At 22.7% G+C, this 20,810-nt stretch overlaps 2 protein-coding genes across 3 annotated transcripts; one reads left to right on the forward strand and one right to left on the reverse strand.

The window, feature by feature from the left end:
• On the reverse strand, nt 1-10,209 carry LOC122512859 (ATP-dependent RNA helicase DDX24). Of its 2 annotated transcripts, none has more exons than XM_043628959.1 (8): nt 10,059-10,209; nt 9,560-9,736; nt 7,946-8,877; nt 4,405-4,920; nt 3,976-4,087; nt 981-1,098; nt 677-854; nt 1-322 (listed from the first exon to the last, which is right to left on the reverse strand). In XM_043628959.1, the coding sequence occupies exons 2-8, from the start codon at nt 9,725-9,727 to the stop codon at nt 40-42; spliced, it is 2,307 nt and encodes a 768-aa protein (XP_043484894.1). In that variant the 5' UTR covers nt 9,728-9,736; nt 10,059-10,209; the 3' UTR covers nt 1-39. The 2 variants fall into 2 exon arrangements, with proteins under 2 accessions (XP_043484894.1, XP_043484895.1); XM_043628960.1 differs by having other exon boundaries at nt 9,560-9,759; nt 10,059-10,193.
• A 1,041-nt stretch (nt 10,210-11,250) lies between these two features.
• LOC122512861 lies at nt 11,251-18,830 on the forward strand. Its single transcript, XM_043628962.1, has 3 exons — nt 11,251-12,266; nt 14,073-14,969; nt 17,992-18,830. Exons 1-3 carry the CDS (start codon nt 12,196-12,198, stop codon nt 18,713-18,715), a joined length of 1,692 nt encoding a protein of 563 aa, XP_043484897.1. The 5' UTR covers nt 11,251-12,195; the 3' UTR covers nt 18,716-18,830.
• The last annotated feature ends 1,980 nt before the right edge of the window (nt 18,831-20,810 follow it).

Here is a 20,810-nt window from a genome sequence, read left to right on the forward strand (position 1 = left end):
TTTCATAAAAAAAACAAGTGTTTTTATTTTCATTACCATTTATTTTAATGGTTGCTTTTTGAATTTGGATTTCTTCGCCGACATCGTTTTCGCGACAATTTTACTCTTTTTCTTCATTGGACATTCGACAATTGTACTTTTCATTAATTCTATTGCCTTTTGTGGTTTCTCGTTAAATTCATGATGTAAATTAATATCCGGATATTTGCCAGAAAATCCTTTGGGAAACAATGGTTTCGACAAAAGATTCATTAGTTGATTGCGTTTTACTTTAAGGGCACGTTTTGTATTTGCGATTTCCTCATTTTCTGTTGTCGAGTATCTAAAGAAAGGGGATTTATTAATTTTTTCCATTAAATTTACTTTTATATTTCTAATTTAGAATTTGTTTCAAAATTTATAAAATTTAAAGATAGTTTTTAATTAGTATTTTTGAGTTTTAAAATTTTTGAGTTTTAAATAATTTTCAATTGATAACTTCTTATATATATTAATTTTCAAGTAGTTTAATAGCTTAATAATTAAAATATTTTAATATTTTAATTTTCTGAAGAGTTTCATTTGGAAAATTAATTAAATATAAATTTCTGTAAATAATTTCCTTTTTTTTATATTGTTTTAAATTTTAATTTTAATGTTAGAAAAATAAGTTTATTTTAAAGGAAATTTTTCTTACTCTCTGGCGTCTTCGATGATCATGTCCATATCCTCGGCCGCTTTACGAATCCAATCTTTCTGCAAATTATTTCTACGGGAATTTAATTCCAATTTGTCAATTTCCCTGGCGATATCGACTCTCTCCTTTACCGCTTGCAATAATCGCTCGACAACCGGAAACGTTGGGATGTCATGCTCTAAAATAATGTAAAAATAATCAATTCCAATAATTTTCTTCTTCTAATTCGAAAATAATTTAAATTCAATTTTTAAAAAACAAATATTTTTCTCTTCTGCGAGAGTCAGAAAAGAGAAATTCTTACCACGATTGAGAGTTTTGCATATTTTCGTGTACATATCCTTTTCAGAAGGTTCCATTAGCAAAACGGTAATTCCCTCCTTTTGTGCTCGCGCTGTTCGTCCACTTCTGTGAACGTAACTCTAAAAAAGTATTTTTTAATATTAATTAATCAACATTTATAGTTTCATTTTTATTACTAAATCAGGGTTGACACAAAAATTAAATTTCAATAACTTATAAAAATATTATTATATTTTAATTATAATTTTAATGTAACTACTTCAAAATTATTTTCATCACTTTAATTCAATTATTATTTGCTAGAATTTTAAAATAAAATTCTTCTTTAATTAAATAAGTAAAGTGTTTTTGAAGAGCCCAAAAATAATGAAGCTAAATGCCATAAAAAAGAAGAAAAAAAATGTTGAATTTTAAAAAATTCGGTTTTTCGAATTTTTGATAATTTTAGATTTTTTACCAAAGGATGAAGATATTAAATAAGTAAAGAGTTTTTGAAGAGCTCAAAAATAATGAAGCTAAATGCCATAAAAGAGAAGAAAAAATGTTGAATTTTAAAAAATTCGGTTTTTCGAATTTTTGATAATTTTTGATAATTCTGATAATTTTAGATTTTTTACCAATCAATTATTTTTAATAATTTTTGAAAAAGTTTTTTCAGAATTTTCAAATTCATTTGTTTACAATACAATTGTTTACAATAAAAACTTGAAATAATTTTCAAAAATTTCGATTAAGCTTTTTGAAAAAATTAGTTCCAGAGAATTTTTAATTAAAATTATGAAAAATTCAGAATTTCAAAGATTTATTTAACAAAGATAATTTATTGAATAATTGAAGGTTCCTGCTTAAAATTGAATTCTTATACATAATTTTATCAACAAATTTTTAAAAAATTTAATTCTTTCGATGAATTTTAAAAAATGTTTTAAAATAATTGAATTCCTGTGAAGATTTAATTAATTTTTTAACAATAATTGAATGCAAAGGATTTTAATAAATTTTGGAAATAATTTAATTCCTGTGAAAAATTTTATTATTTTTGGGAAATAATTGTATTGCTGTGAATAATTTTATTACTTTTTGCAAATTATTGAATTTTTACGAAAAATTTTATTAAAAGTTTTGAAAATTATGTAGGAAATCAGCTAAAATTGTATTCAAAGTAATTGATTTCTTATTGAAAAATATTATTAAATATCATTAATATTATTAAATTATTTAAAATAATAAAATTAATTTGAAAAATTAAATAAAAATTGTATTGAAAATAATTGAATTCCAATGAAAAATGTGTTATTTATACAAATAATTGAATTATATTCAAATAATTTAAGAAATTATTAAAGTTTTGAAAATTCTAGAAAATTGAATAAGAATTTTTTTATTAAATCCGGAAAAAAATTAAAATAACATTTTTAAGAATAATTACATTTTTCGAGGAATTCGATTAAAATTATGAGAATAATTAAATTATTGCGAAGAATTTGAAAAAAGAATTTGAAAAAAATTTATGCAAATTTTTTTTTAATAATTGAATTCCTGTAAAATTTTCATTATTTTAGAAAATAATTTAATATTCATGAAGAACTTTGTTAAAATTGTTTTTAAATGATTGAATTCTTTTGAGAAACTTTATTAAAATAATAGATATATACAAATTATTGAAGAAAAATTTTTGAAAATAATTGAAATTTTGCAATGAATTTTATTAAATTTTTTGAAAATAATTGAATTCTTGGAAAGAAATTTAATAATTGAATTTCGGTGATGAGTTTTATTATTTATAAAAATAATTGAATTCCTAAAAAAAATTTTATTATTTATGAAAATAATTGAATTTTTGCGAAGAATTTATTGAATAATTGAATGTTTCTTAAAATAGAATTTTCATAAAGAATTTTATCAAAAAATTTTTAAATAATTGAATTCTTTTTATAAATTTTAATTAAATTTTTAAGAATAATTATACTTATCAAGGAATTAGATTAAAATATTGTAATAAAAATAATTGAAATCTTTTCAATGAATTTTAATAAAATTTTTGAAAGTAATTGAATTTTATTACTTATAAAAATAATTGAATTCTTGTGATGAATATTGTTATTTATGGAAATAATTGAGTTTCTCCTAATGATTTAATTATTTATGAACATAATTAAATCCCTGAAAAGAATTTGAAAATTTATGCAAATAATTGAATTACTGCGAAGAATTTAATGACAAATTTTAAAACATTTGATTTTTTCGAAACATTTTATGCAAATTCTATCTTAAATAATTGAATTCCTATGAAATTTTTATTTTTTTGGTAAATAATTAAATATTCGTGTAGAATATTCTCAAAATTTTTGTTTAATAATTGAATTCTTTTGGAAATTTTTATTAAAATAGTCGAATATTGAAAATTTTTTGAAAATAATTGAAACTGTGCCATGAATTTTATTAAAATTTTTAAAAAATAATTGAATTTTGCAATGAATTTTATTAGACTTCCTGAAAATAATTGAATTTTGTCGTAAAATTTTGCTGTTCATTTATAAAGATAATTGAAATTTTGACGACCATTTTTCTTTAGATTGAAAACAATTGAACTTCTGCGAAGAATTTTATTAATTTTGAAAATAATTGAATTCTTGTGGTGAATATTGTTATTTATAAAAATAATTGAATTTTATAATGAAATTGATAAAAATTCCAGAATAGAATTGAATTTCGGCGAAGAATTTTGCTATTTATAAATATAATTAAAATGTTGACGAGAATTTATTTTAAAATTTTTGAAAATAATTGAATTTCTGGAAAGAATTTTATTAAAATTTTTTTTAAAAAATACTTCACTAAATGATTTATAAGTAATTTAATAACTTTATGGCAGTTCTTCTTTTTAACTAAAATTCTTCTTTTAATCGATTATTTTTAATAATTTTCGAAAATTTCGTAAATCAATTCTCTCAAGAATTTTTATATAGAAAATATTTATCAGCTTAAATAATTACCTCCGACGTTCGAGGAACTTGGTAATGAATTACGTGTTCCACATTGGGAATGTCCAAACCCCTTGCAGCTACGTCTGTCGCTATTAGGAAACCATTTTCGTTCGCTTGAAATCTAAAATCAAAAAAGGCCATTAATTTATTAAAAAAAAATGTAACTTTTGATGTAACTTTTCCCCAAATTTCGACCATTTTCTAGAAATTTTAACTAAACTTCTCTCCTTTTTTTCATTTTTATAAAAACGGATAAAATGCGTTTTTTCAAAAACGAATAAAATTCGCTTTTTTAATAACGAATAAAATTCGTTTTTTTAATAACGAATAAAAGGGGAGAATTTTTGGAGAAAGAGTTTAAGAATTCAATTTTCAAACAGAAGAGAAGAAAGTCCATTTTAAAATTAAGATTCCATAAATACTTAGAAAATATGTTACCTTTCGAGATTCTTGAGTCGCTGCTTTTGCACCATATTCGCGTGAAGTGGCAATGGATTTAAATCCAAAATACCAAAGAGTGTCGCCAATCTCTTGACGCAACCGATACTATTGCAAAATACCAATGTCCGTCCCTCGTGACGTTTCAAAAAATAATACAAATAATAATCTTTGTAATCAATCGTGCAGGCGATTCTCGATTCCGTGAGACTTCCCGCAGTTCCTCTTTCTTTCGTCAAATCGACGACTTTTGGATTTTTCACTTTCAACATTTCAATGACCCTTTGCAATTTTTGTCCGGGTGTTAATTTAAAAATTTTACTTCGCGAATTACGTTTCTTTTTCATACGCAAATAATCCGGTAGATCGTGTACCATTGTTAATGTTGCCGAGAAAACAAAATTCTGTCGTTCCTTCACTTTTTTCTCGTCCATATTTATTCTCTCAATAATTGAATGTAATTCCTGAAAATGTCCCTTCTCTAACATTCGATCTGTTTCGTCGATCGCCAGAAATCTGCAAAATAGAAATAGAAACAAAATTAAATAACTTAATTCTTGAAGAACTATCATAAAATTATTACTTAGAAATTATTTAATGAATTTTTTTACTCAAATATTTAAAAATTAATTCAATTTCCAAAGAGTTGGGTTTACAATTTTCATAAATAAATCAACTTCAAAAGGTTTCAATTTGAAATTTTATAAAATTTCAAATATTCAATGAATTTAGTTAGAAATTTTAAAGAACTTAGACTTTTCAAAAATTTTAATAATTCAAATTCTTCTGAAATTAGTTCAAATTTGTAATATAAATTTAATTAATTTAAAAAAATAATGGATTTATAAAAGAAATTTTAGTTAAAAACACTGAAAACAATTTAATTTTGAAGAAGTTACAAAAGATTTCAGAAATTAAATTATTTTCAAAAACAATAAAATTCTTCGCAAAAATCCAATTATATTTCAAAATTTAAAAAAATTCTCGTCAAAATTTCAATTATCTATAAATAATAACATTCTTCTTCGAAATTCAATTATTTTAAAAAATTATAATAAAATTCTTGTCAATTTCTTTACTAAATTCAATTATTTTCATAAGTAATAATAATTTCATCACAAGAATTCAATTGCTTTCAACTTGAATTCAAATATCTTTATTTATAGCAAAATTTTTGTCCAAAATTCGATTGTTTTCAAAAATTCTAACAACATTTTTTGGAAAATTTCAAAAATTTTCAAAAAGTTTCAATAATTCAATAATTTTCAATATCTATTATTTTTATAAAATTTTCCAAAAGAATTTAATTATTTAAAAAATTTTAATAAAATTCTATGCAAACATTTAATTACTTTCATAAATAATAAAAATTTCACAGAAATTTTTTACAGGGATTAAATCATAATTTCATAAATTTTTAATGTAATTTTAATCGAATTCCTTGAAAAATGTTATTATTCTTAAAAATTTTATTAAAATCCATCCAAAGAATTCAATTATTTAAAAATTTGCTGATAAAATTCTTTATCAGAATTCAATTTTAAAAAACATTCAATTATTCAATAAATTATTTATTTTTGTACTTAAATAATTAAATTCTTGTTGAACTTTTTAATAAAAATTGATTTAAAAATAAATTTCAGTTAAAAAAATTTAATTATTTTAAAAAATTTAAATTATTTGTCTTTAGAAACTCAATTATCTTAATAAAAACAAATAAAATGTTTTTAAAAATTTTTGGTACGAACATTCTTTGGGATATTTTCAATAATTCCATTAAAATTCTTTAAAAAAATTTAATTAATTTCTATATAGAATTTTAAGATATTTCAAAAATTTAATTATCTTAAAAAAATAAAACTGAAATATTTTCAAAAATTAATGTGGCGAACTTTTCATTAATATTTTCAAGAATTTCAATTAAATTCTTTAAAAAATTAAATTACTTTCCTTAGAATTTAAAAAAAAAAATTTCAATTGTTTTAAAAATATTCAATTATCTTTGAAAAAAAGTAAAACAAATGTGAACTTCCTTTGATTATTTCTCAGAATTTTTTATAAAATTTTGAAAATAATTAAATTCCATCGACAAAATTTCATTTAAAAAAAAATGAAAATAATTGAAATCTGACGAAGAATTTTATTAAATTTTTTTTTAAATAATTGAATTCTTGTGAAAAGTTTTATTTTTGAAAAAAATTGAATTCTTGGGAAGAATTTTATTAAAATTTCCTTAATAATTGAATTGCTTCGAAGAATTTTATTTTTTGAGAAAATAATTGAATTGTTTTGAAGATTTTTACAAACATTTTTGACAGTAAAATTGTAATTCCTATAAGGAATGTTATATTTTACGAAAATAATTGTGTTCTATAGTCAATTTTATTATAATTTTTCAAATTTATAAAGCATTTTATCAAAATTTTTGAAATAATTGAATTCTCGAGAAAAATTTTATTATTTATGAAAATAATTGATTTCTTACGAAGAATTTAATTCAAATTTTCTTCAAATAATTGAATTCCCATAAAAAAATGTATTATTTGTGAAAATAATTGAATTCTTAAGAAGAATTGTATTGAAAATAATAGAATTGAATAGGGAAATTTGATTAAAATTGCAATATTATTAACTAAATCTTGTAAAGAATTTTGTCAAAATTTTTTTAAATAATAGAATTTTTAAATGAATTTTATTTAAATTTTGCGAAATAATTGGATTTGTCAGAACTATTTTTTTCAATTCTCTGAATATATTTGAATTCTTTGGAGAAACTTCATTAAAAAATTAAAAACAATTGAATTGGTGCGAAGAAATTTATAAAAAATTGGAAAGTAATTGAATTCCTGTGAAATTTTTATTAAAATTTCGTTTAAATAATTGAATTCTTTTGGAAAATTTTATTAAAATAGTAGATATTAAAAATAATTGAAATGAGGAAAATTTTTGAAAATAATTGAAATTTTTCCAAGAATTTTATTAAATTTTTTGAAAATAATTGAATTTCGGAGAAGAATTGTATTATTTATAAAAATAATTGAAATTTTGACGAGAATGTTTATAAATTTTTGAAAATAATTGAATTTCTGTAATCAGTTGTTCTTAAAATTTCTATTTAAATTCATTAAAAATTGAAATTTAAAAAAATTTCATATTGAAGCCTTTGAAGTTCATCGATTTATGCAGATTTGAAACGCAACTCTTTTGAAATCTAATTAATTTTGAAAATTTTGAAGTAAAATTATTCATTAAATAATTTTTGAGTCATAATTTTATGATAGTTGTTGAAGAATGAAGTTATTTAAAAAGAAATTATTGTCAGAAACAGAAAAAAATGGAAAGTTTTGTATTAAAATTCTTGTCAATTTCATAGTTTGTGAGGCAAACAAAAAAGACACGAAAATTCAGAATTTTCTTATAAATTCTAAAACTTAAATTTTTTCCAGTACTTTTAATAAAAATCCCCGACTTTCCTGACTTGTGGCAACCCTGTATAAAGTAAATAAAAATGATTAATTAAATGTAAAATTTAGTGAATTACTTTATCGAATCGAGTTGATTGAGATGTGGATTACCCTCGCTCACCAGCTCCCAAAATCTCCCGGGCGTTGCAATAACAATTTCCGGTCCTCTCTTTAAAATTCTCTCCTGTTTCACAGCTGCCATTCCTCCGAGAATGACGGCAATTTGAATGTCCGTGTATTTCGCCGCTTTTGTCAAATGATTTTTAATCTGTATCGCCAATTCCCTCGTGGGCGTTAAAATTAACGCGTAAAATGGTTTTCTCGAACTATTAACACTCGATGACTTTATCTCTATATTGTCTATCACTTTAACACAACCAATTTCCTTTTCCCTGTCGAAATTTTCGTTTTCTGAATTTTCGGAACTTTCATTTTCCGAATTTTCATTTTCGGAATTTTCATCTTCTGAATTTTCATTTTCGGAAATTTCATCTTCCGATGTTTCATTTTCGGAATCAACTGAAGAATCTTCTTCATTGTCAGAATTACAGCAATTTTCATTCTCTAAATTCTCCGTTTCCTCGAATTTTCCACTTTTACTGACAACAAATTTGCCCGTCTCGCGTTTTTTTAATTCGAGAATTCCGTGAATTATGGGAATTCCAAAAGCGAGAGTTTTGCCACTTCCGGTCTCGGCAGCGCCAAGAATATCGCGTCGGCCTAAAATTGCCGGCGCCAATGTTAAGGATTGAATTTGCGTTGGTGCATCGAAATTTTGTTCTTTTAAGGATTTTAAAATAACGTCTGTCACTCCAAGCGATATCCAAGCTTCTGAATTGAAATTCGAGTCGATTTCATCGTTATTTTCATTTTCATCAACGATATTTACGTCGCTTTTGATTTTATCCCCTTTCTTTGATTTTTGAGACTTTTTTCTCGATTTCGAATGTGATTCTTTTCTTTTTTTCACTTGTCGCTTTTCATCCTCATTTCTCGAGCGTTTATTCGACTGGAAAAGAAAATTTTCAGTTTAATAATGAAATTAAAGTTTTAATTAGAGTTTAATTAATGTTGTCATTAAATTAAATATTTAAATTAAATTAAATAATTTATTAAATATTTAATTTTTTATTAAACTCGTTTATTCGACAGGAAAACAAAAGCTTCAGTTAAATAATATTTTTTTAATTAAATTAAAAGCATTTAAATATTTAACTCTTTTTAATTTAAAGCATTTAATTCCTTTTATTTTGGGAAAAAAATGAATTTGATTTCTTCTAATTTAAATCAATTTTTTCTAATTTAATTCAACTTTCTCAAATTTAGTTAAAAGTAATTTATGGGAATTTTATTCAGAGAATTCAGAAGAATTCTATTCAGAAATTATAGAAAATAATTGAATTTTAGAGAATTCTAAAGAATTTAGTTCTATTAAAAAATTTTATTTACAATTTTTTTTGAAAAATTAGTTGAATTTTTGAATATTTAATAATTAATTCAATAATTTTTAAATAATCTAAATTTCGTAGAAAAAAAGATTCAAAAAGAATTGAATTTAGAAATTTTAAGAAAATAATTGAATTTTAAAAGAAATACAATTTAATTAAGTTAATTATTATTAATTTATTTACTTACTAGGAAGTAAATAAATAAATAATATTTTTTTTACTAATAAAAATTTGAAAATTTACTTTTTTATCATTAATTTCAGTGGGAACAATTTTTCCTCCTTCAATTTTGTAACTCGTTAATTCCTCAATTCCAATTAAACCCCCGATTTCGGAATTTAAAACAGTTCCCTCTAAATCCACCGATTTCCAACCACTGGAATTATTTTTTTTCCTCCTCGGAAAAACCATTGTATTTCTCTGAAATTACTTTTACATTAATTCTGTGAAAGAAAATAAAATTATAAACATACAATATTATTTCTAAATACTTATTACATACAAGAAAACACTATAATTATTTTTATAAATCAACGTTATTTACGATTACGTTTTATTTATTTACAATGTGCCTGCAAAAGCTGCAAAAAGTCGATCAAATTATTTGAGGTTATGTCACGTGCTAAAAATGTGTATTGACACTTATTATGAAAATAAAAGAAAAGAACGAAGGCAATTTACAGCCTAAATTGAAAAAATAGACGAAATTATCAATTAGTGATGAATAATTATTAATATTTACCTTTCTACAAGTTTAAAAGTCCTGAAAATTCTTCAATATCTTCAATATTTTTACGAAAAAGTGGAATTATTTTCTATCACCGGCTGGACGTCCGCCATTTTGAATTCGACTCGCGCAGTCGCAGTAGTCTCGTCACTATAACTCGCCTAGTCAAAATAAAGTCCGTTTCACACTTTTTCACCGGCACAATTCAAAAACAAAAATTACAAATTTTACATCAAAGTAAAAATTGTTATTCAACTCCCCCCGTCTCTTCTTTTTCATTCATTTACAGTCCGAACTTAATTTTTACCCACCGTTTAACAACTTTTCAAAAAAAATTGATGTATTGTGTTCAATTTTTAAAAACTTTGACTCACATTGTCATTACCGACGACGTATGTGTTACGTGCGGATTTACGTTATTTACGCGCAGGCGTAAAATCCGCGATTTGATTCGATGTTCAATCTTGGTTTAATCCTTTGAAAAGGAAGGCGGAAATATTCAAAATAAAACAAGTTAATTTCCGTTAAAACGGAGGGAAAAACCTCGAAAATAAGAAAGATCAATTAATAATTAATATTAATATCAATTAATTATTAATCCGACTCATTTCACGAGTAAACCCAATACATTTATTATATATTAAAGTCAAACATTACACAAGTCGAAGTTATTCTTAAGGCTATTTTTGGGACTACTCTGAAGTCCGTTACGAAAGAACTCCAAAATAGAACTGAATTCGTGAGGGAGCATTTATCCCTTGGTCCATGGCATAATCTTTGCGCATGCCCTGTTATAGAGTTTGTAAAGTCTATGAAGTTTTTAGAATCACCACACTAACACTGCACTGCACTAATACACGTATAAACATACTCTATGTATTGAAAACATGTATCACAACAAGTGAACATAATCCTTTTGCATTCACACTAATTACACAATTATTAATTATTTACATCATATCTAGTAACAATAAATCTCTTATACTGCACTCATCATATTTAAATATAAACAACAATTATAACGATAACCAATTTGATAATGTATCATAATATAATATTATTATTATATTAATACGTTACTAATATACACATATATACTATAATATTACAACAATAAATCAGATAAAGTTTACTAATAATATCATTTTCAAATAATACATTCATACTGCACAATTAGCAACAATATAATATTGTTGTTAATTATTCATAACGTTCATATTATACAATTGATAATTAAGGTTCGTCGCATAATGAAAGTCTATGTGTACGTGACTTTTCAAAGCCATTTCTGTGGTCACAAGTATGGTAAACACATGTTGCATTGTCCTATGGAAAAGGACACTTGAGATATTTTTTATATTCTTTCGAGGGTTTCTCGGTTTTATGACTCTAAAGAAACTAGAGATTACATTTTCTTTCGCTATTCTACTTGATTTATGGCAATTCTAAGAAATGTTGATTTTCAAATACATATTCAGAATTTGGAAACTATTAAACCGTGAAGTATTATATTTTACAATAGCCAAACTTTCTTGTTTAGTCTCGTCAATATTTGTCTAAAGTCGTGAGAAAATACTAAAAATAATTAAGTTTATTAACGAAATATTATAATTTCGCGCTTCGATAACTCGTGAATCGATATATCGAAAGTTAACGAGCGAGATGGTAGTCGCTCGTAACATATGAGATAGAAAGACGCCATATCAACATTTTTCATCAACGAAAAAGAAAATAGTTTAAAATCGAATGTTTATAGTTTATAAATAAACAAATTAAAGTGTTAATAATTTCCCCTTCCGTTTCGAAATTTCCTGCTAGTTGAAAATTTCCCTCGTGTTTTTTTATCTGTCGAAAATTTGTCCAGCAGTCGTCGAAAAACGTGTGGTGTGAACTGTGAAAACGCTTTGTTATGACGTCACGTCATTTAAACACAATTTTTAGGTCGTCACAAATAATTGTTTTATCTCTTGAAATAATGACAAATTAAAATCTATTCGGTTATTATCAGTGTTTAGCAAACAAATTTGTCTTTCGTCTAGTTTCTAAAAAGTTCCGCGGGTGTTTAAAAAAAAGACTTTCGCGCTAGGTGGAAAGTAAATTATGTTTTGATAATTATTTTTCGGAAGATAATAATAAATAATTGCAAATAAAAATGCAAAGCTGCTCAATCGAAGGTTGTCAGAGTTATAAAAGTATCCAGTGGAAGCCAGTGGCATATTTCAAGTAAGTTTTTCCCCTTGATTTCAGTTACGATTTTACGGAGAAAAAGGAAAACATTATTTTGAGGTTATGTTTTACGAAAAAAGGGAATTTTTACGATTTTTACCAAAAGACACTATTTTTTTGATAATAAACGAACAAAAAAAGGTTTGGTTCTTAGTTTCTGTTCTTTTTCTAATATTTTCCGTATTTCTTTGCGTTGAAAAAGGGTAAATATTCAGTATATTCAGAAAAATAAAATTTGAGGTTAGTTTTTTTATTTTGCAGGCTTCACAATAGTAAGAATTCAATTATTTTCACAAGCAATAACATTTTTCAGGAAAATTCAATTATTTAAAAAAGTTTAAATCAAATTCCAGGCAAGAATACAATTATTTTCGCATAAATAATAAAATGCTTCTCAACAATATTTAATTACCTACTTTTAAAAATTTTAATGAAATTCTTCACAAGAATTCAACTATTTTTCTAAATACATCTAAATAATAAAATTTTTCACGAGAATTAAATTATTTAAAAAGAATTAAATAAAATTCATCGCAAGAATTCAATTGTTTCCATAAATAAAAAAATTCTTCTCAGATGGAAATTAATTTATTTTTCAAAAAATTATTAAATTCTTTAATTCTTCACAATTGTACAATATTATTTTCCCAAATAATAAAATTTTTCACTCGAATTCAATTCTTTAAAAAGAATTAAGTAAAATTCTTCACAAGAAATCAATTATTTTCATAAATAATAAAATTCTTCTCAGAAAATCAATTATTTTTTAAAATTCAATTATTCAAAATTCAAGAATTGAATTATTTAAAAAGAATTAAATAAAATTCTTCTCAAGAATTCAATTATTTTCATAAATAAAAAAATTCTTCTTGGAAAATCAATTATTTTTTAAAATTCAAGAATTCAATTATTTAAAAAAGAATTAAATAAAATTCTTCGAAAGAATTCAATTATTTTCATAAATAAAAAAATTCCTCTCAGAAAATCAATTATTTTTTAAAATTCAATTATTCAAAATTCAAGAATTCAATTATTTAAAAAAGAATTAAATAAAATTCTTCTCCAGAATTCAATTATTTTCATAAATAATAAAATTCTTCTTGGAAAATCAATTATTTTTTAAAATTCAAGAATTCAATTATTTAAAAAAGAATTAAATAAAATTCTTCGAAAGAATTCAATTATTTTCATAAATAATAAAATTCCTCTCAGAAAATCAATTATTTTTTAAAATTCAATTATTCAAAATTCAAGAATTCAATTATTTAAAAAAGAATTAAATAAAATTCTTCGCAAGAATTCAATTATTTTCATAAATAATAAAATTCTTTTCAAAAAATGAATTTTTTTTTTAATTTCAATTATTTAAAAAAAAATTAAATAAAATTCTTTGCAAGAATTCAATTATGTTCATAAATAGAAAAATTCTTCTCGGAAATTCAATTATTTTTTAAAAAATTGATAAATTCTTGAATTCTTTCTTTAATTCTTCACAATTATTCAATTATTTTCCCCAAAAATAAAATTTTTCACGAGAATTCAATTATTTGAAATAAAATTGAATAAAATGCATTGCAAGCATTCTATTATTTTCATAATTAATAAAATTCTTCTCAGATACAAATTAAATTATTTTTTTAAAAATTGATAAATTCTTGAATTTTTTCTTGAAATCTTAACAGTCTTCTTTTTTACCACTTTTTTCAGTATTAAAGCTACTTTATACTTTTTGATACTTTTTTAAAAAATTAATTATTGAGTGTGAAACCTGATTTTGATAACTTATTTTTTTTTTCTTTGCAGATTTCCATTTAACAATAACAAATTAATGATTGCATGGCTCTCGCAAATTGATCAAAAGAATTTCACGCCGACAATTCAGGATCAAATATGTAGTACGCATTTTTTAATTGAGGACATTGAGCCAACGTCAATTGGTCGTTATCCAGTTTTAAAACCCGATGCAGTACCAAGTGTATTTCCTGAAAAAGAGACGACAAATTCTTCCGAAAATGTCCCAAATCCAATTCAATCGCCAAAATTCGAGACAATTTTAATTCCCGACTATTCGAATAAGCAAATTCCAATTTTACCGAAACCAACGACAATTGGAAAAACGCCAATTTCTTCATCGCCAATTCAATTGCAAACGCCGACGAATCAACAACTTCAATTTCCAACTTCGCCAATTCAAATTGTAAATCCTCTGCTTTCGCCGATTTCGCCGCAAAAAATTTTGAAAAGAACGTCGACGCCGAATTTAGCGAAAAAAAGTTCGAAGGCAAATGGAAAATTTAGCACAACAACAACAATGTCGCCTGTGAAACATGTCTCGCAATTACAGGAGAGTTTGGAGAATAGAAAAAATATTGCGTCAAAAGGAACGACGAAGCAAAATGAAATGAAATTGAATTCACAGGAAACGACGAGACGACCGATTTTGAAAATTTCGATAAATAAATTAAATGATGAATCGTCGGGGAAGGAAGTGAAAGGAGGAGGAGGCGTGAAGCATAAAACGGAAGAATATATTGTTAAAAGTTTAAAGAAATCTGTTATTTTTCGACTCGATCCTTCGGGGAAAATTGTCGTTGAAACATTGAAAAATAAACCAGCGCCGAAATCGAGGACAAAATCAATTCTGAAGACGAGTCCAAAACCAATTGTTGTTAAGGAACGGGAAAACTCAATTAGGAAAAGGTAAATTATTTTTTAAGACTTCTTTTTCTCGACTATTTAAAAAAAAATTGACTTTTTTTGATTATTTAAAAAAAGCGACTTTTTCGCCTACTTTTCAAAAAATAAGTAAAAAAAAAATGAAAAAATAAATAAATTAAAAATAAATGAAAATAGAGAAATAAATAAATAAAAAATAAAAAAATCAATAAAAATATAAAAATAAATAAACAAAAATAGAAGAATAAACAAACAAACAAAATTCCACTTTTTAAAAAACTTAGCCAGAATTTTTGAGTATTTAATAATTAATAAAATAATTAAATTGATATAAGAAGAAAGAATCTTATTTGGAAATTTTAGAAAATAATTTAAACGTAAAGAAGCTAAAGTAGCAATTTTTGAAAAATTCAATTATTTTCTAATTCTTGAAGAGCTATTCATAAAATTATTACTTAGAAATTATTTAATGAATAATTTTACTTAAATATTTGAAAATTAAATGAATTTTAAAAAAGATGCGTTTACAATATTAATGAATAGATCAATTTCAAAAGGTTTTAATTTGAAATTTGTGAAAATTTCAATTTTCAATGAATTTAATTAGAAATTTTAAAGAAAACTTTTGAAAGAAGACTTTTGAACAATTTTAATTATTCAAATTCTTCTGAAATTAGTTAAAAATTTTAACTGTATAGTTATTTAATTAATTATTAAAAATAATGGATTCGTATAAGAATTTTAGTTAAAAAGACTTTAAAAAATTGAATTTTGAAAAAGTTAGAAATTGCGGAAATTCAATTATTTTCAAAAGTAATAAAATTCTTCGCAGAAATTCAATATTGGTCAGGGAAATCAGGGAAAAGTCAGGGATTTTTATTAAAAGTACTGGAAAAAATTTAAGTTTTAGAATTTATAAGAAAATTCTGAATTTTTGAGTCTTTCTTGTTTGCCTCACAAACTATGAAATTGACAAGAATTTTAATACAAAACTTTCAATTTTTTCTGTTTCTGAAAATAATTTCTTTTTAAATAACTTCATTCTTCAACAACTATCATAAAATTATTACTCAAAAATTATTTAATGAATAATTTTACTTCAAAATTTTCAAAATTAATTAGATTTCAAAAAAGCTGCGTTTAAAATCTGCATAAATAGATAAACTTCAAAGGTTTCAATATGAAATTTTTAAAAATTTCAATTTTTAATCAATTTAAATAAAAGTTTTAAGAACTGATTACAGAAATTCAATTATTTTCAAAAATTTATAAACATTCTCGTCAAAATTTCAATTATTTTTATAGATAATACAATTCTTCTCCGAAATTCAATTATTTTCAAAAAATTTAATAAAATTCTTGGCAAAATTTCAATCATTTTCAAAAATTTTCCTCATTTCAATTATTTTTAATATTTACTATTTTAATAAAATTTTCCAAAAGAATTTAATTATTTAAACGAAATTTTAATAAAAATTTCACAGGAATTCAATTACTTTCCAATTTTTTATAAATTTCTTCGCACCAATTCAATTATTTTTAACTTTTTAATGAAGTTTATCTAAAGAATTCAAATATATTAGAAGAATAGAAAAAAATAGTTCTGAGAAATTCAATTATTTCGCAAAATTTAAATAAAATTCTTTTAAAAATTCTATTATTTAAAAAAATTTTGACAAAATTCTTTACAAGATTTAGTTAATAATTGCAATTTTAATAAAATTTTCCTATTCAATTCAATTATTTTCAATACAATTCTTCTTAAGAATTCAATTATTTTCACAAATAATAAATTTTTTTTATGGCAATTCAATTATTTGAAAAAAATTTGAATAAAATTCTCCGTAAGAAATCAATTATTTTCATAAATAATAAAATTTTTCTCATTAATTCAATTATTTCAAAAATTTTGAGATAAAATGTTTTATAAATTTGAAAAATTATAATAAAATTGACTATAGAATACAATTATTTTCGTAAAATATAACATTCCTTATAGGAGTTACAATTTTACTGTCAAGTTTGTAAAAATCTTCGAAACAATTCAATTATTTTCTTAAAAAATAAAATTTTTCGAAGCAATTCAATTATCTAAGAAAATCTAATAAAGAATATCTAATAAATTTCTTTAAAAAAATCAATTTTAAGAAATATTCAATTATTTAATAGATTATTTATCTTTGCATTTAAATAATTGAATTTTCGAAAAATTTTCTAATAGAAATTGATTGAAAATGAATTCCAATTAAAATTTGAAATTATAATTGAATATTAAAAGCATCATAGCGTGAATTTTGAAAAGGGTTAAAAATGAAAATCTTTGAAAATTTAAATTTATAGTTGCAATATTCTTATAGTATAAAATAATGATTTTATCACTCTGTCATTTTAAATTTATTATAAAACGTGAAGAAATCGATTGCTTCTGAGTGATCGATTTCTTCATGTTTTATAACAATTTTTGATAAGTTGTTTAATTTCAGAAGGTTTGGATTTGAAATCCTTAATTTCTATAGAAAAATAATAATGATTAACTATTTATTTAAAAAAGAAGTTATTGATGTTGTCGAATAATTTGACACTTAAAGAAATTCGTAAATATAAATGTAATAGAACATTTCTTTGAGTATTAAATAATTTTTGGAGTGAATCGGTATATTATTCAGGGTCAGGGAGAAAGTCAAAATTTTGTCTGGAAATCAGGGAAAAGTCAGGGAAAAACAAAATTAAATTTTCGTGGCAACCCTGATTAAAATTTTATTACATTGAAAAAGTTGGCGAATAATTGAAATTTCGTAAAACTGAATTGAAATCAAAGGAATTAAAGTTGTAATTTTTAGAAATAATTCAATTTCAGAATGTTTAAAATTGAAATTTTTAATTTCTTTAGAAAAATAAATAATAAAATTTAGAAAATCTCAAAAAACAAAAATTTGAAAAAAAAACCGACTATGCCTTAAAGTTTCGGCCTTAATGTCGATGTGAAATATTAATTTATTATTCAACCAAACGAAAACTAAATTTCAAAATTAAATTTCTTTTCCAGCCTCGATCCAAAAGTATCGAATCTAAAGAATCTGTACAACAAAGCCCAAGAGGATTGCGAGAAATTGAGTAAAAAATTATCGAATCTAAAGAAGCGTCATCAGGAGGAGCAGGAGCACATTCTCAAACTACAGGGTTTAATATCGCTACCAAAAAAATTGGAGGACTCATTCAATACAACTTTATTACCAAATCAAATTGAAATAAAGAAACGAAAAATAATTGTCACAAAAAATGAAGACGAGGACGAATATGAAAAATTATTGCGCGAAGTGAGAAAAATAAAGAATGATCATGAGAAAAAATCAATGGTAACGAAAGTGACGAATAAGGAAATTGTTAATATCAAGAGGGAACAATTGTCACTTGATTATAATGATGATGAGCCAATTGTCACGCAAGACGAAACAATAAACACAACAATGAGCAATCGTGATCATAAAAAGAAATTACAGAAAAAAGTCACATTTATGAAGCAAGCGCTACAGGAGCAGAAATTTGTTGCTACGCCGGAAGTGATAAGGAGTAATAGTTTTACGCAAGGAAAGGATTTTCTTCGAGTGAATAAAAGGGAAAAGGAAGAAGAGGAAGAAGAAGAAGTTGTTAGTGAAATTGCCAAAAATGACGAGATTGTCGGTGTTATTGAAGAAGAGGTCGATTTCGATTCCGACGATGAGATGAATTTCGAGGTGGAATATTTGGATCCCGAATTTGTAGATTGTTAATTTTTTTTCCTGTTAAGAACCTTTTTTACTAACAAAAAAACAAAAAAACAGTTTTCTTTTTAAAAAATACTTTTTTAAATCGACTTTTTAGAAAAAACTTTGAAAAAAGCGTTTTTTAAAAAGACTTTTAAAAAGAGTTTTTTGAAAAGACTTTGAAAAGGCGTTTTTTGAAAAGATTTTTAAAAACAGTTTTTTGAAAAGAGTTTTTTTTAAATAACTTTAAAAGAGTTTTTTGAAAAGACTTTTTTTCAACTAAAAAGCCACGTTTTGAAAAAAACATTTTTAAAAAAGTAATTTTTAAAAAGAAAATTTGTGTTTTTGAAAAAGAAATCTAAAAGAAATTCTTTTGGAAAAAAAGTTTAAAAAAAAATACTTCGAAAAAGAATCCTTTTTTTTAAGGAAGAAAAAAATCGACTGTTACGAGAAAAAAAATTTTTTTTTTTTAGAATATAATAAAACTGTAAATAATATTTTCTTTTCCCTTTCTCTTCTCTCTCTCTCTCTCTCTTGAAAAATTCAAAGTCAAATGATATTTAAGAGAAATTTTTTATTTTAATCTTCTTTCAATCATTAATGGAAATAGATTCGAGATTTTTTAGTCTATTAACGATTTGTAATGAATTACAAATAACTATAGTTAAGATTTGCAATCAACAATTTTTGTAGACGTTTCGTTTTATTTAAAGCAAAACAGAATGAAAAAATAAAGAAAAAAAGGAAAAAACACATTCATCTCGACTATTATTTCTTTTTTTTATAAAATTCGAAAAATTCTATCAGGGTTGCCAGTAAAATTAAATTTTTCTTTTTCCCTCACTTTTCCCTGATTTCCAGACAAAATCATTATTTTTGTATCATAAGAATATTGTTACTGCAACTTGTTCAAAATTATTTTCATCATTTCAATTCAATTATTGTTTTCTACAATTTTTAAACACAAAATTTGTCTTTAAATCAATATTATTTTTAATAATTTTTGAAAAAGTTCTTCTTTGAGAATTTTTAAATCCATTTGTTTACAATACAATTTTACGCGAAATTTCAATTATTCGGAAATTCTTCAATTAAATACACATTAGAAAATAACTTGAAATAATTTTCAAAAATTTCGATTAAGCTTCTTAAAAAAAATTATTTCCATAGAATTTTTAATTAAAAGTATGAAAAATTCAGATTTTCAAAGATTTTAATTTGAAACCTTTACAAAGTTCAATTATTTCTAAAAATTCCGATTATTAAAAACTTCTCAAAAATTCAATTAATATCTAAAATTTTAACTGAAATTAATTTTCAAATCCATTTCTCTTAGAAAATTATATAAGAATTCAATTATTTAAATACAAACATAGATAATTTATTAAATAAATAATTAAATGTTTTTCTTAAAATTAAGGAAAAAAAATTAATTAAAATTAATTAATTAATTAATTAATTAAAAATTAAATTATAAGTTTCTTATACATAATATTATTAATAAATTTAAAAAAAATTGAATTCTTTCGACGAATTTTAATGAAATTTTTAAGAAAAAATTCTTTCGAAGGAATTTGATTGAAATTGTATTTTAAAATAATTTAAATTCTGCATTTCACGTTTTATTATTTATAAAAATAATTGAATTATTGCGAGAAATTTTATGCAAGAATTTATTTTTTGAAAAAAAAATTCAATTCCTGTAATGAATTCAATTACTTTTGGTAAATAATTTAATTCCTGTGAAGAATTTTATTATTTATGAAAATAATTGAATTCTTGCGAAGAATTTTATTTAATTTTTTTTTTAAATAATTGAATTATAGTGAAAATTTTATTAGTTGGGAAAATAATTGAATAATTGTGAAGAATTAAAGAAAACATTCAAGAATTTATCAATTTTTTTGAAAAATAATTGAATTTCTGAGAAGAATTTTTTTATTTATGAAAATAATTGAATTCTTACGAAGGATTTTATATAATTCTTTTTTAAATAATTGAATTCTTGAATTTTGAATAATTGAATTTTAAAAAATAATTGATTTTCCGAGAAGAATTTTTTTATTTATAAAAATAATTGAATTTCTGAAAAGAATTTTTTTATTTATGAAAATAAATGAAT

The sequence above is a fragment of the Leptopilina heterotoma genome, unplaced genomic scaffold, assembly GCF_015476425.1.
Source record: "Leptopilina heterotoma isolate Lh14 unplaced genomic scaffold, ASM1547642v1 Lhet_129, whole genome shotgun sequence".
Taxonomy (NCBI): Eukaryota; Metazoa; Arthropoda; class Insecta; order Hymenoptera; family Figitidae; genus Leptopilina; species Leptopilina heterotoma.